This window comes from Pholcus phalangioides, unplaced genomic scaffold (assembly GCF_987345545.1).
Source record: "Pholcus phalangioides strain wild (caught in Gottingen) unplaced genomic scaffold, Ppha-v1.0 ptg000013l_1, whole genome shotgun sequence".
In the NCBI taxonomy this organism is placed as follows: Eukaryota; Metazoa; Arthropoda; class Arachnida; order Araneae; family Pholcidae; genus Pholcus; species Pholcus phalangioides.
The window spans coordinates 10,507,639-10,523,421 of record NW_028301606.1 but is presented as its reverse complement, the minus strand read 5'-3'; the positions used below and the strand labels follow the sequence as shown (position 1 = coordinate 10,523,421).

Below are 15,783 nucleotides of genomic sequence, written 5' to 3'. Positions count from 1 at the left end.
ATTTTGCAAAATTTGAAAAAAATTATGCAAAAAAAATGTGTTAAATTTTTTTTAAATATTTATTTCGTTTACCATTTCTGGTCTTCAATTCTAGGTAAGCAAAGTGAAGTAAGGAAATAAAAGTAAAATGTCATACTTTGACATCTTGCCACAAAATCCGAGTTGCTGGAACCAGACGTGGAAGAAAACTGACAATTTCTTCATTAAAACGAGATGAACAAAAATACCCCTCTCCAATTACACCTATTAAAAGAGAAAAAAAATTGAAGTCTACAACGAGTCAGATGGACTTCCTGATCAAGAACTTTTCACTAAACTGTAAAAACTATGAACTGAATAGTGTTCAAAAAATCATTTGAGGATTAAAAAAATCAATCCTTACCAAATATTTTATCAATAGATTTTGCTGCTGGAAGTGTGCAGTTAAAAATGGAGAACTGTCTTTTCAGCCTGCTCGGTATGTCATTCCTTCCACCTCCAGGTTGAATCATAGCTGCAACAAACTGTATGCCAGTTATGTCAGTGAATTCTCCAGGTTTTTCTAGACTGTAAAAGCCTTTTGCTTCCATAAGCTGTCTGACAATCTCATTTGTCACCTAAAATGTATAGTATACTTTCTATAAAATAAAGATAATTGCATTCAAAAGAAAAACTGAAATCTTAAAATTTAGTTCTATGACCAAAAAAAAGTTCAATAAAATCCATAGCAACTTTCACATATATGTATTTACACACATGGATCATTCCCAAAAAAGTGTATATTTCACATTTTTCAAATGAAAAAGTCAAAGTTGAATTTTCAAAATAAAATTGATTTCAAATTATAGCCAATGACCTGAAGTTTAATATTCATAAATATTTTTCACTTTTACTTCATAATGATGCTTTTTTGGGGTCTATGACTGAAAGTCACAGATTTTCTCCACTGTTACAAAAACAAAAATTGCTGTAAAAAAGATATTATTTATGCAGTTTTATCTCTTAAAATAATGAAATCAGTTTCTTATATATATGCTGAAAAAAAAAGAGACAATTATAAAAATTTTTCCCATTCTTTTCATCTGTCATTTTGATGGTTTTTCATGATTTTTTCAAAATAGCACATAGAAAAGTTTAATTTTGACATATATTTAGCTACTTAAAATCAAAACTTTTCACTTCTGACAGACAATGGGTTGGTAATTTATAATTTAACATCTCAGTTCGAAGTGTTCTTAAATTTTTTTTCCTGTGAACTGCAAAAATGCTTTCCATAACAGAATGGCTATCATTGTAACAGATTGCACAGAAATGTTGAAATGAGAGAAAGATATATCAAATATTCTAAATAGGCTATGCAAATACAATGTAATTTTCTCAAAAATTGTACAGGGTGAATCAAACCTGTTCTGCCAAACAAAAGAGGGCGATAGGCAAGCCCAAGTGGATCATGAAACAACCAACCAACATCCTGTCCTATATCAAACCATTTTCAAGTTATGGTATATAATCAATTATGTAAAAAAATGCATGAAGTTTGAAAAGACCCAGATTTGTGAAGCTTTTGAAAGACCTATACGCAAACTAACTACACATTTGGAAAGAGCCGTAAAAATGATATAAAGTGACACCGATTTCATTGAAATATCTGGTTTCCATGGCAAGCTACAGGCACTGGAAAAGTTCAAAATCGAATTGTAGCCAAAATTTTTAATTGCTAATTCCGCAAATACCCTTCTAGCTGCAATCGGTCAAATATATCAAAACTTGTACAATTCACCAGCTTTTGAAAGACCCTAGAATAAACCAAATTGGTCATCTAGTTCAGGATAAATTTATTCTTTTGTTTGCAATACATCACTGAAATTTGCGTTCATCAAAGTAATTTTAGTAGGTTTTAGTGACAATTCAATTTTTCACTTCAACAATCTGTTAGTGCTTACAGCTCTCCATTAAATGCGGATATCCTGTGGATAGAGGTAGTAACACTTTATATGATATTTTGTGTGAAATGAAATGGTCACCGAAATCTGTAACTACCAATTCTGAATTTTCATCAAATATCTACTTCAACAAATCCTGATTTCAGTGTTTTGCAAACAAAAGATTAAATTTATCCTGAACCAGAAAAATTGCATGGTTTATCGTAAGATCTTTTGGAAGCTGGTGAAATGGAAAAGTTTTTGGAATTTGACAGATTGTAGCTAAAAGGGTGTTTGCAGAACTGGCGATTAAAAATTTTGGCAACAATTTGATTTTGAACTTCATCAATCTTTAAGAGCTTGTAACGTGCCATTAAAACCATATATTTTGATGAAATTGGAGTCACCTTATAGCATTTTTTCTACTCTTTCTAAATGTGTGCTTAGTTTGCGTATAGGTCTTTCAGAAATTTAACAGGGTTTTTTTTTTTCAAACGTGCTTCTTTTTCCCCTATAATCGATTATCCACCATAACTTCAAAACGGTTTGAGATAAGGTGGAGTGTTTCATGATCCACTTAGGATGATCTATCACCCCCTTTTGTTTGGCAGAATATAGTTGGATTCAGCCTGTATATACAAAATGTGATAGGTGACCCAGAGACTCCTCCATAACCGTTGAAAAACTTCTGACCCATGAGGAAATTGAAAAGCCACACACTGGATTCCCTGGTAGTTTGAAATTTGGTCAAGTAAAATTGTTAAAATCATGTCAAAGTGGACACCTGATTGATGATTTTTCTTTTGTTTCAAAATTTTTTGTTGAAACTTAATAGTAATCTGATGTTGATATAAATCTCATGTTTATGCCTCTCATTAGCGATCCAGTAAGGGTTGGGGGGGGGGGATGTAGAGCCTGGAAGCAAAAATAATCTAGAAAAATAATGGTTCTGTCCCATAGAATACAGAATGTATTGTCATATAACTACCTTTATTCATACTGAAATGCCCCTTATGACCAGGATTGGCAAAAACCCAGCCTGCCTGAGATTTTTGTAAATATGCTGTTTGCAATGTTACGTATTAATGTATACAATAAGTAATAAAATGTATACAATAAGTAATATAATGTATACAATAAGTAATATAATGTATACAATAAGTAATATAATGTATACAATAAGTAATATAATGTATGCAATAAGTAATATAATGTATACAATAAGTAATATAATGTATATATTAATATTCTATTATAATGTATATATTAGGTAATAAATATTAAAATAGTTTATGTACATCTAACTAGATGGATACTTACTAATCAATATTCTAATATCATGCTAATAAAATTTAATATAAAATTAATGTTAGTGAGATTGAGCTACTTTTAAATTGTTAATGTTTTTAATTTCTTAAAAACGTTTGAGCTTTTCTGTACTTTGCATATGTAACGATAACATTCTCTTCTCCCATGCAAAAGACATTGTCATATTCAGACAGTAATTTATTTATAAATTTCCATAAAAAAAATGAAGGGTAAAAAGGAAGTTGTTTTGTAAAAAACTATAAGACTATATAAGTAGGATAACAAATGATTTTTAGTAAAAACCCAGCAAATTTTTGTAGGTAAGCCTGTACTGTCACTGCTTATAATGTTTTTCAAGAAACAGTCATGAAAAACATTGTAAGCAGAAAAATGCTATAAACAGGAAATCTTAATGCAAATTTGTTAGTGTTGGGATCATGAAAGTAAGTAGTACTAAATGGGAACATTATAAGCGGGATAGACTATATCAGAACAATATTTCTTTTCTCCCATGCAAAGAAATTGCATTCAGCTATGTGACACTTCATTTCTATTTTAAATAATAACTAAGGCTAAAAAAACCAAAAGTTGTTTTGCTAACAATAAATGTAAGTGGAATTTTGTATACTAACAAATGATTTTTAGCAAAAACCGGCAGGTTTTTATAGACCAACCCTGCTTATGACACATCTTCCTAGATCTGTGCCTTTTATTTAGCAATTCAGCGATCTGAATTGGTTAACATCATATTTAACTAAAAAAAATAACATGATGGAGAATGTGGTAAAGGGTTTAAAATTTAACTTAAAACTTCAAACCCTGTTAACTAAGAAAACTTTACTTTAAATCATAGTTTCCATTCTGTTGCATTGCTCGAGTTTTTGGAATATGTAACAGAGTGGACAAATTAGCCTAAATGATTATTTTCTCATTAAAAATTAAAATGATTGGTGAAAACTTTTATTATATTTTTAAACATATCTACATGTACTATCACTTGATGTTGATACAGATGGAAAAAACCTTAATTATTTATGACTAGCTATAATACCCACAGCCTGGGTTTTCTTCAATTACTGTGAGGATTGAAATGTGACAAACCATTATAAAGGAATAAACTATGATCAAATAAGGAAGAAATGCAACCAATTAATATAACCTGAAGGTTATTAATAACCAATAATATAGGTTACCAATTAATATAGGTGCAGGATGAAAAAGACCCTTAAGAGATGGAACTATGATAAGAATCATAAGATTGACCTGCAACACTGTCTCAAATTGCTACAAATTTCAATGTCAGGGTATCAGTAAGTGCCAGTGTGGGAACTGTACAATGGTTCCTCTTTAATATGGATTTTCACAGCCAAAGGCTCATTCAACCAGTTTTTCTGGCTTCTCAGTGTAATTTTCTAATGGTAACAATCTATAGTATTATCTATCAAAAAGTTTGAGTTTGATTATGGGTCACTAATTGGAAAAAAAACCAACCACAGTTCTCCACCCCGAGGTGGCAATAAAAATATAATTATTAATGACAAATTGTAACTAAACTGCTACACTGCATATACATAATACATTGCTTGAAACACTTTTGAAAATCGAATGCCAAAAAACTGTGTTTCAAAATTGAACTATATAAAAATTATAATATTGCACAAAATTTTGTAATTACTGTACACATATTTGTAATGAGAGATTGATATGTTCATATATATTTGAAGATTTCAACTCTGTCATTAAAAATGTGGGTAGCAAAAAGTTAATTCAATCTAAGGATTATAAAATTTTATACAAAATTTGATTCAAAATTAAAGTTTATAAAATAATATGAAAAGTAAAAGATGGAAAACTGACATAATACCAGAAGAAAATGAGAGAAAAAAAACCAAGAAACAATATTCTTATTGATGAGTAGTCAGATCATTTACCTGATCACCCCATTCATTTATTTCTGGCATATTCACATCATCTATGAATACAGTCATTGTTTTTCCACCAGGTGGACCAAACCTTGTACCTGATATTTTCTCTACACAACTTTCAATGGCTTGCTATATAAGCAATGGAAAAAGGAAAATTGAAACAAAAACAAAAAAAAAAAATCAAAATTTAAAATATTTTCTACACAAAAAATTATTTCTTTTTTGTGTTCAACTAAAAATTTTTTTATTATGGTCACCATGCTCAGCACTCGAGTATTTTCACATGTTAATGATCTTAAATCGAGTTACTCTGCAGACTAGTCAAACAATTATATTACATGAAACAGCCACATAGCTGATGTAAAGAAGATAAAATAGAAGGGACTTGCGCCATAAATAATGGTCTTTGGTAACCAAAAAAAAAATCATAATACAGTAAAACCTGTCTACAAGGATATTGTAAGGACCTAGAAAAAATATTATAGACATGTTATCGTTGTAGACAATTTGAGTATTTGCATTATTTACTATTAACACTAGAACCGCGGCACTTTCGGTATACCTAGAACTGCGGACTGGGTCAAATTGACCCACACCATGAAGAAACGGTATTTCATAGTGAAAACTGGAATTTCTTTACGATTCCTGAGTTTTCCCCTACATTCATTCAATGTTGTTTGTGTATTCATAACGGGAAACAATATTTGTTCATGAATATAAAATGGGCTTCCAAATTAGCTAAATAATGATGTAATTCATTAAAAGTAAGATTTAGTATACATTATTATCACTTTTCATTACAAAAACTTTTTCAGTAATCCCACAATGTGAGAAAGATGTAAAATAAGCACGTCAAATTAAGTATGAGAAAGTCTAACATGATTCTGTGAAATAAGTATTGACTTCTTATTGATAAGTGGAATTTATGATTGGAGCATTTTTTTTTTCATTATTCTTGCACATTCAGAGCATGTTGAAGTTGCACAGCCCATGCAAAGTTAACAGTTTTGTTTCCACATTTTGATGTTACCTGACTATCAGACATGTTTATTTATTTACTTTTTTTTGATGGCCCACGAACGTTTCCTCCTGCACAAGAGCAACGTGTATGATGAACGTAGCTCTTCAATAAGATTTTAGAGAAACTGCATTCGAAAAACAGTTCTGGCCTTCTGTACTGCTCTATACAAAATACAGAAATTTTTTTTATACTGAGATCTAGGATGTTGTAGAAAATGTGGACCAACCACCCCATTTTGCAACCTTCACCAAATATTTTCTGGCCATTTGATCGGCTACAACTGCGGCAAATTGTGTTGAATGGTAGTGTGAAATAATTTCTGGAATATTTTTGGGGCTTCCACTGCCGATATCAACGGTCAGATGAAGTGTGCTGAGTAATAAAACATTTTTATCTTTTTGACAATTTTTTTTTTTTATGTCTTGATAAATATGTTCCTAGATAAATTTTCATTATGAAATCATTGTATTCCAATAGCGATGTTTCATGCAACTGTAGTTTCGCTATGTCCATTGCGTTAGATAACTTGCGCTCTTTTTTGGTTTCGTCTCATTCTCCCTACTAAGCTCGTATTTTTGGATTTTAGCATTTGAGCTAGCTTCAGTGTAGTGAAAGGTGTCGGTTGAGGCATTTCTGCAATTTCTCTCAAATTTCTTGATTAGTTGCATCACTATGTGCTCTGAAAAAAGGTGATTTGTTGTACGCTGATCCTTTCCACGGTTTGTAAATTTGTTCGAAACGTATTTGGCGCAAGCCTGATTTTTTTTTTTTTTTATGATATCGCTTGCCTACAGAAATTTCCGCTACATGTTTTTTCTAGAGTTAAGCTTTTACTTTCCAAAAACCTCAGTCACAGTCCCGTCAGAATACCAGGTATTCAAATTTACAAAGGAAAAAATATTTAGCTCTACTTGCCGTTCCTTCATGGAAAAAAAGATAATCTCCTCGGACAATAAATTGGCCTTGACCTTGAAAGACCTTTATATTCTTCACTATCTTCATTTAGAAATACGTTTTAGAAAGGGTAACCACTTCCAAGAAAAGTATGCACCCTCCTTTTTCCTATGGAATAGTATATTGGGTCAAAATGACACAAGCCGCGGTTCTAGGTATAAGTGCTTATAGCTCTGAAACACGAAATGTGAAGAGAACGAAATTTTCGAAAATTAATATTCACATGATATCATGAAAAGTCATTTCTTTATCATTTGAGCTTAAATTTTTGAGATAAATGAAAATGAAGTTTGATTTGGGTCAAATTGACCCACTCCGCGGTTCTAGTGTTAAATAGGAATTCCTATTCAATAGTAATATTTAAGTAATTGAGTAATATTGTTAATAGTAACTGATATTTCTTTTTATAATATCCGTAAGTTGAAATCTTCTTTTTAAAAATGAAAATATTTGACAGACATTGTTACCATTATGGTGGAAGGATTTTGGGCTATGTGGCAGGCATCCGTAAACAAGTAAATAAACAAGTTTAACCCATACAAGTAACAAGCATCTTGAGGATGCAGTGTTCAAGTGATTTTGTTCAAAGTTGTTTATGTTACATTTCATCCAAGCTGAATAACCAAATTCCTTTTTGACAAACAAAGAATATGAAATAAAATTTTTATTGCACAAATCGAAAACGAAAATTTTACAAATTCACCATTTTTTTAAATAGGTATCATTATCTCTCTCTCTTCATTGTTTTCATATTCTGTAAGTATTTAGCTTGCAGAAAGTATTAGGCTCAAGCATGTACATTGTGTATTACAAGAAGCCAGTTTTAAAACAACTAGCAATACTTAATCATAAAATTATCTATAAGGTCTGACTAAACTTTTTTTTAGAAAAGTAGAATATTTATATTTCTGGAAATGTTTAAATACAAAATGCATTATTTCTCAGTATAAGCAACACACTGAGTAAAAACATGAATAAATGCATGCACTGTATTTTTGAGCTTAACTCATTGTTGAAGAGACGTTTCCAGTTTCTTAAGAAAAGAAGACAGTGGTCAAGAGCATAATTTACCCTCTAATTATATTCTTTTAAAAATTCAAATTCTTCTAATAACATTTTGTTTTCTAAGAACTCATTCTGAAAAATATGGTAATTATTTTAATAAAGACGTCTAAAAAAACCAAAAAGTTTGAATATTTTTACACAATAGATTTAAAAAATTGCATTAGAATTGGAATATTGGAATATGAAAAAAAATCCCACCTGAAAGTTCAAAGGGGTTGTAGCAGAAGAGAAGTTCAAATTTTTCCATGAATATACGTTGGCGTCACAGGAATTCAAGAACCCCTTGATCATGACAGTTTTAGCAGTTCCTTGTTCACCAATTAGCAAGACAGCCTAAAATGAACAAATGATTCCTAGTTACATCAACAACAATGCTACACAGTTCATACATGTATATACAATCGTATCTAGACAGGTCAACTGACTCTTCTTGATCATGCATAATGCTGATATCAGGAATATGAGGGAGCCACACACATATGCACATACACAACAATTTCTGACATGACTAATTTGACAGAAATTCCCCCAAAGGAACATTTACAAAGACATGTACAGTATTAAAATATTAATGTATTAGTGGTAGCAATAGGTAAACTCTTCCGTTTAATTCATTCCAGAATTCTTGAAAAATCCTAAGATAAATCAACAAATATCAAGCAAATTTATTTACAAAATGATAAAGATCGATGAGGGTCAACAATGCCCTTGAGCAAGTGAAATGTCTCTCACTAGACATTTATAAGAGTCAGACTGAAGGAGCATTCAGAATTACACAATAGCATAAATACGCTTTATTCCAACATTAGTACAATAGCTACGGAGAAACACAACCGACCGCCATGGCCGCCAGAACTCGAATCCCGAAGCAATCGAACGGCGCGCGCTTATTGAAGCTCGTGCTCTGCGCTGTTGCCAAGTCATACATATAAATATAACATATATATAACACCTTCCCTTCTAAAAGAAAGTCTGCACTACAATGCACGAGTTCAGTTACGCAACTCACTACACACCTAGTCTTTCAGGTGGTCGCCTGTGACGTTGTGATCGCCTCAGATGAGGAGGTGATGAATCAACAGCTTGAGGATTCCTTGCCTTCGTCGGTTCATTTCTGGTGGACTCGGTATTCTTCGTCTGATCGGGCCCCTCTGATTTATTGAGCCGCTGGGATACCTCGGAACCAGCTGAACGCGAAGGTGACACCGAACGCCGTTGACGCAATTGGTCCCGATGCCGAACCACATGACCCGAAGGAGTACTCACTTCCGACATGACCCTACGACCCCTTGAGGCGGAGACCGTTCCTGGCATCCACCTTGGGCCACTTGCGTAGTTTCTGCACCATACCTTATCCTCAGGTGCAAACTTGGATTTGAGATCGGGATCCGTCGCCACATGTTGACCCGGTTTAAACAGGTCCAACCTGCTTCTCATAACTCTGTTGAACATCGCCGTACCAGGAGCTTGACCTGTTGAGGAGACAGGTGTCCTTCGATAGTGAAACAGAAATCTGTCAAGCCTTTCTTGGAAGGAGCCGCCCTTAATTTTCCTCAAAGCCTCCTTCATGGAGCGCACCGCTCTTTCAGCCAACCCATTTGACTGCGGGTGATACGGCGCAGCTCGGACATGGATGACTCCGTTCCTACGAAGGAAATCCGAGAACTCCTGACTAGTGAACGATGTTGCGTTATCACTGACGATTGTCCTGGGCAATCCGAATCTCGCAAAGAGGGATCGTAATGCAGCGACCGTAGCAGCTGACGATGTCGAAGACACCGGAATTGCTTCCAACCACTTCGTGGCAGCATCCACTACTAACAAAACGATGTGGTTATCAAATGGGCCTGCATGGTCGATATGAATTCTGCTCCAAGGCTCCGTTGTGGAAGGCCATGGTGCCAAGTTTGATGGAGCAACGGAAGCTTCGACTTGACAATCGATGCACGAACGCACCAAGTCCTCAATGTCCTGATCAATATTCGGCCACCACACAGACTGTCTAGCCAAGGCTTTGAGAGCACCCATACCTTGGTGACCCCCATGAAGCTCCGACAGCACGTACTTCCTGTACTTTGGTGGCACATATATTCTATTCGCACGTATAATAATACCGTTTTCCACTGACAAATCAGTTCGGCAGAGCCAGAAAGGACGAATTTCAGCAGTTACACGCCTGGGCCAGCCTTGTGCTATGTATCTCTTCACTTTCAACAGAACAGGATCAGCATCTAACTCCTTTTGGAAATGAAATCTGGTCACCGTGCCATCATCCATAGATTCCAGCAATAATATTACATCAGCAGGCATTGGAGAATCAGTCACAGTTGTCGGCACAGGTAGCCTACTGAAAGCATCAGCATTAGCATGAGAAGATCCTTTGCGATACACAATGTTGTACGAGTACCCTGATAGTACAAGCGCCCATCGCTGAATGCGAGAAGCAGCCATTGGAGCCACTGGTTTAGTCTCAGAAAACAGGCTCACTAGGGGCTGATGATCGGTTACCAAAGTGAATGTTCTTCCAAGAAGATATTTCCGATACCGTGTAACCCCGAAGACCAACGACAAGGCTTCTCTTTCGATTTGGCTGTAGTTCCTTTCCGCTTTCGTCAGGGATCTAGACGCAAAAGCAATAGGACGATCGCCCACAGCTGAAGGATGAGACAACACAGCTCCTACTCCGTACGGACTAGCGTCACACTCGAGACGCACTTCCTTACTTTCATCGAAGTGGACCAGCAACGAAGACGTAGACAATCTTCTCTTTGCTTCTTGGAAGGACTTCCTCTCCTGCTCAGTCCATTTCCAACATGAATTCTTATTCAACAACTTATACAATGGTGCTAGCATAGAGGACATATTTGGAAGGAATTTTGCATAATACGTCAGCAAACCTATGAAAGACCTCAGTTCATCGGCATTCTTTGGCTCAGGAGCTTTCTCAATGGCTTCCAACTTCATTTGCACTGGATGCAGTCCTTCTGCATCGATTCTATGCCCCAGATATTCTACTGACGTCTGCATGAACGAGCACTTCGAGGGATGTAGCTTGATACCAGCTTCCTGCAAAGTACACAACACTTTGCTCAGATTCCTTAAATGATCCGAAACAGAGCTGCCTGTTATCAGCAAGTCGTCGAGGTAGCACAACGCATTTTCATGCCCTTGCAAGAGCTTGTCCATTTCTCTCTGAAAAATTGATGGAGCTGACGCTACCCCAAAAGGCAGTCTCGTGTACCTGAACAACCCTTTATGAGTGTTAATTACCAATAAGTCCCTGGAAGCTTCATCCAGTTCCAATTGACAGTACGCATCCGATAAGTCGATCTTTGAAAAAGTCACTCCCCCTGAAAGACGAGCGAACAAATCTTCGACTTTGGGTAACGGATACCTCTCGAGATCTGTAGCAACGTTGGCGGTGAGCTTGAAGTCACCACACAGTCGGATCCTACCGTTCGCCTTTAGGACTGGTACTACAGGTGTCGCCCATTCCGATGACGACACTCGTTCCAAAACTCCTAAATCCAAAAGTCTACTTATTTCTTCTTCTACATTTTTCTTATAAGCGTAAGGCACAGGGCGAGCTTTGAAGAATTTCGGTGAAGCACAGTCTTTTCTTTTCAGACGAACCTTCACTTTTTTCAACTTCCCGAGGCCCCCCCGAAAACAGTTCTTGATGTTCATCCAAGATGGCCTGCAAGTCCCGTGACGAAGATTTCACGTCAACCTGGATCGCGTTTGTAGAGATAGCCGGATCAATAGTGCACAATACCCCTAGTTCGCGGATCCAGTTTCGTCCCATCAAGATCACGGAACACTGATCCACCACAAGGATCGGAAGAATTTCCAATTTGGATTCGTACTTCACAGAAACATCCATCGCGCCCACTATCTTCAGACTATGCTTTGTAAATGATCTGAGCTTGATACGAGTCTCTTTCAAAGGTGGAAATCGACATCGGTGCTTCTTGAACATCGAATAAGGCATCACCGAAAAAGGTGCTCCCGTGTCCACCTGCATTACCATAGGTAGCCCTTCAATCACGACTTGCACGGTACAAGGTGGTGGGAAATCAGACATCGAGTTCAACGTCAACACATCGAACGCCGGAGACGAGTTATCCAGCTGGTCGACTTGATTCACTCTGTTCGCACAACGTCCTTGGCCTTTGACTCCAACACTCCATTTGTTCTTCACTGACTTGCATACTCTGGCTAAGTGTCCCGTCTTCCCGCATGAATGGCACGTACTCTTGGCAAACTTGCAAGTTAAGGACTTCTGTCCACTCGCACCACAAGCATAGCAGGAAAACGTAACCTTGGCTTGTGACGGGTGATGACCTCTGGAACTTTTCCGTTGCTGCTTCGCTTGCGTCTGCTCTACAAACAGCACTTCCGCTGGAGACGTGTTGTCACCACGCAGGTTAGAGGCGTTTTTCGAGGCCGCTTCCATCGACTTCGCGATCTCTGACGCCCGATCGAAAGACAGATCTCTTTCCGCCAACAGCCTTCTCTGAATAGCGTCATCATTTATCCCACATACGAGCCGATCTCGTAGCATTTCCGCTAAAGTACGCCCATAACTGCAAAACCTGGCGAGAGTTCGAAGTTCGGCTATGAAAGTTGGCACAGACTCTCCCGGCTTCCTACAGCGACAGTTAAATTTGAACCGCTCAACGATCTCCGACGGAGCCGGTTCAAAATGATTCCTGATAACGTCTATCAGTTCTGCTAGCGTTCGATCCGTGGGTAAGGCTGGGGACACCAGACTCCTTATCAAGCCATACGTCGGCGCACCCACCAGCGATAGGAATATCGCATGTCTGCGGACATCATCCGTAACTTCATTCGCAACAAAATATTGATCCAATCGCTCGGCATACTCCGAAAACGGTTCTTTCGCGCGGTCGAATTCGCCGATTATACCGAAACCTGCTATCCGGAGCGTATGAGGAAATCGCTTGAAGAAACTAAGCCTACCTCGCTAGCGCTTGCTTCTATCTTTTTCCTGTCCTGCCGAGACGATGATTTTCAACTCTTGCAGACTGATGTTAGATCCCGTACTCGTCGCCACTGAAATGTCTCTCACTAGACATTTATAAGAGTCAGATTGAAGGAGCATTCAGAATTACACAATAGCATAAATACGCTTTATTCCAACATTAGTACAATAGCTACGGAGAAACACAACCGACCGCCATGGCCGCCAGAACTCGAATCCCGAAGCAATCGAACGGCACGCGCTTATTGAAGCTCGCGCTCTGCGCTGTTGCCAAGTCATACATATAAATATAACATATATATAACAGGAAGCAACCTATTTTCTTGGAATTAAGACAAGATCAAAGAAGGAGGTGAGTACCAAAAGTTTTTCCCTTCATCACAACGCATACTGAAATGATCGAGCACAGATCATCACAATGTGACAAACAGCTAACACTCAAGCATGGTGCAAATAAATTCATAGCGCAAGCACTTCGAATTCATTTTTTCACATGCACATAATTTGTTAACATTATTATATTTTGGTCATTGAAGGCATGAAATGAATGAGCTAAAATGACTTGTCATTCAAATTTAAAAAAACTGGAACAAAATTAACATAATCAAGGTATAGCTGTAACATTTTCATGAAAAATCCAAATTTATATTATGAAGTTCTGCTCGATAAAGCAATGTTGAAAACTTATTACACATTAAAACCAAAAAAAAATTTTGATGATTCCACTGATTAATGGACAGAGCATTCTCACCATTAATGTTCACAAGAATGTGAAAACTATTTGAAATAAATGAATGAAAATATCAGAAATATTTAAATGAAAATTGAATGAAAAATTTTAGAAAAACCCAACAAAAGGAATTCCAATTAAACAGACCTTTTTCTGTTTGTGGATAAGTCTGATTAGGTGATCTGTTCTTACATTATCAACATTGGGCACGAGAATTGAAGAGAAAGCTGGGACACTGTCTGCAGAATACACATACTCTTGAACCTGTGTGGACCAGTGAATCCATTCACCTGCAAAAGCCAACAAATAATTAAATGAGTTTTTGTCAGTCAACAATTTTTAATATTTCACTTAGCCTTTGAAGGGGGAAAAACTTTCAAAACTTTGGACAGCTTATTTAGTATCACTACCATTATTTCCTTAAACATATTGACGGCCTAGTTCAAAACGACAACTCAATAAATTCCATTTTAGAGTTATACACATCATGAGAATGGTAGAAAATACCTCTACATATCTGCTCCAACAATAAACTTTCAACTTTGCTTATATGCTCCCTACTGCAATTAAATCTGAGTCAAGACTCCTATTGAGTCCCATACGAAGTCAATCTTTAAAATGCTGGTATCTCAAAACAGGGAATTTTGAGTTGTTGCTGTTTCAAAAATTTGCCAAATTATGAATCACACAAGATTGCCACCAAACATGGCAACTCTGCCACTAACAGTCATTAGACCCACACTGAGCTTACTCCACACACACGGTTGGGTTAGGGCTTGAATGAACTAGTTCCCTCTACTCTATACCTCCTTTAAAGAGGTCTCTCTCATTCAGAGATTATATTTAATGCCATTTTTGAAAGTTTTCAAATGCATTAAAGCTCCTCTTTACCCTCAAAACATTTTGAAAGACCAGTTTCAAACACTGAATTTTTTAAAGGTGAAGAGGCCATAACCATTAACATTTAAAAATTGGTTGTCTCTACAACATGCGGGTAATGCGGGTGAATACGAAAATTTTTTAAGTAACTCCTGAAATCACAATAGTTGAAGAGAAATTACTAACTCTATCAACTTTATTTAACCACTCACCTTCTGAACTGACAAGAAACTCGAAAATTGTCTCATTGGTAACAGAGTCAACTTTTGGCAAAGACAATTTGGGTTTAATTTTTCTTAATGCCATTTCCATTTTACTTCTATCTTCCAGCTCCAGAAGAGCACCGAATGACCACATAATAGCAAAAATAAAAAGTTTTTCCAAATGTGCAGGACTTAGTGGTGTAGAACCCCCAACTGGTATCACACCTTCAAGAATGTCTATTGCCTACAAGAAAGAAAAGCAAAATGTTAGAAAATCCTCACATCATGATGCTTTCTTATTTTATGCGTGTTCAAATGTAAAACATCTCAATCGAAAAGAATGAAATTAACCTTTTAACAGCCAATGTTCCCAATTGGGAACATCAGTTTTATTAATTAGAAAAAAATATTTTTCTATTATGATAGCACTTGATTTTTTTTTCTTGAATGCATGATTCCAAACTTAATTTACAAAAGAAAAATTTAATTCATTTCAGCACTTATGCCATAAATTTAATTTTTTTAAATCCCCTATTTTTACGGAAGAATAAAATTTTAATTTTTTTGTTTTGATTTTAATGTTGCTTCTATGGACATGGGCAAGTCCAGAAAACATACAAGAAAAATTTTTTTCATGAATTTTATGGTTGATATTTCTAAACTAAAGGATCAGAAGAGGAAATAATATAGAAAAATTTAGAAAATCAATTCAAATCTTAATTGGGCTGGTAAAAGGTGAATTATTGCTTTATTCAAATTTTTAAAATAATTTCTTTAAATCCAACCAGAAAT

The 15,783-nt window shown here is 36.0% G+C and overlaps 1 protein-coding gene across 1 annotated transcript in view; it reads right to left on the bottom strand.

The window, feature by feature from the left end:
* LOC149078585 (dynein axonemal heavy chain 8-like) overlaps window positions 1-15,783 on the bottom strand; it is a 294,865-nt gene that overhangs the window by 123,287 nt on the left and 155,795 nt on the right. The window contains exons 48-53 of the mRNA XM_089241134.1: window positions 15,001-15,235; window positions 14,057-14,199; window positions 8,373-8,507; window positions 5,141-5,263; window positions 383-596; window positions 137-243 (exon numbers count right to left, since the gene is read on the bottom strand). Coding sequence (XP_089097260.1) covers window positions 137-243; window positions 383-596; window positions 5,141-5,263; window positions 8,373-8,507; window positions 14,057-14,199; window positions 15,001-15,235 — 957 coding nt within the window. The remainder of the gene's footprint in view (window positions 1-136; window positions 244-382; window positions 597-5,140; window positions 5,264-8,372; window positions 8,508-14,056; window positions 14,200-15,000; window positions 15,236-15,783) is intronic.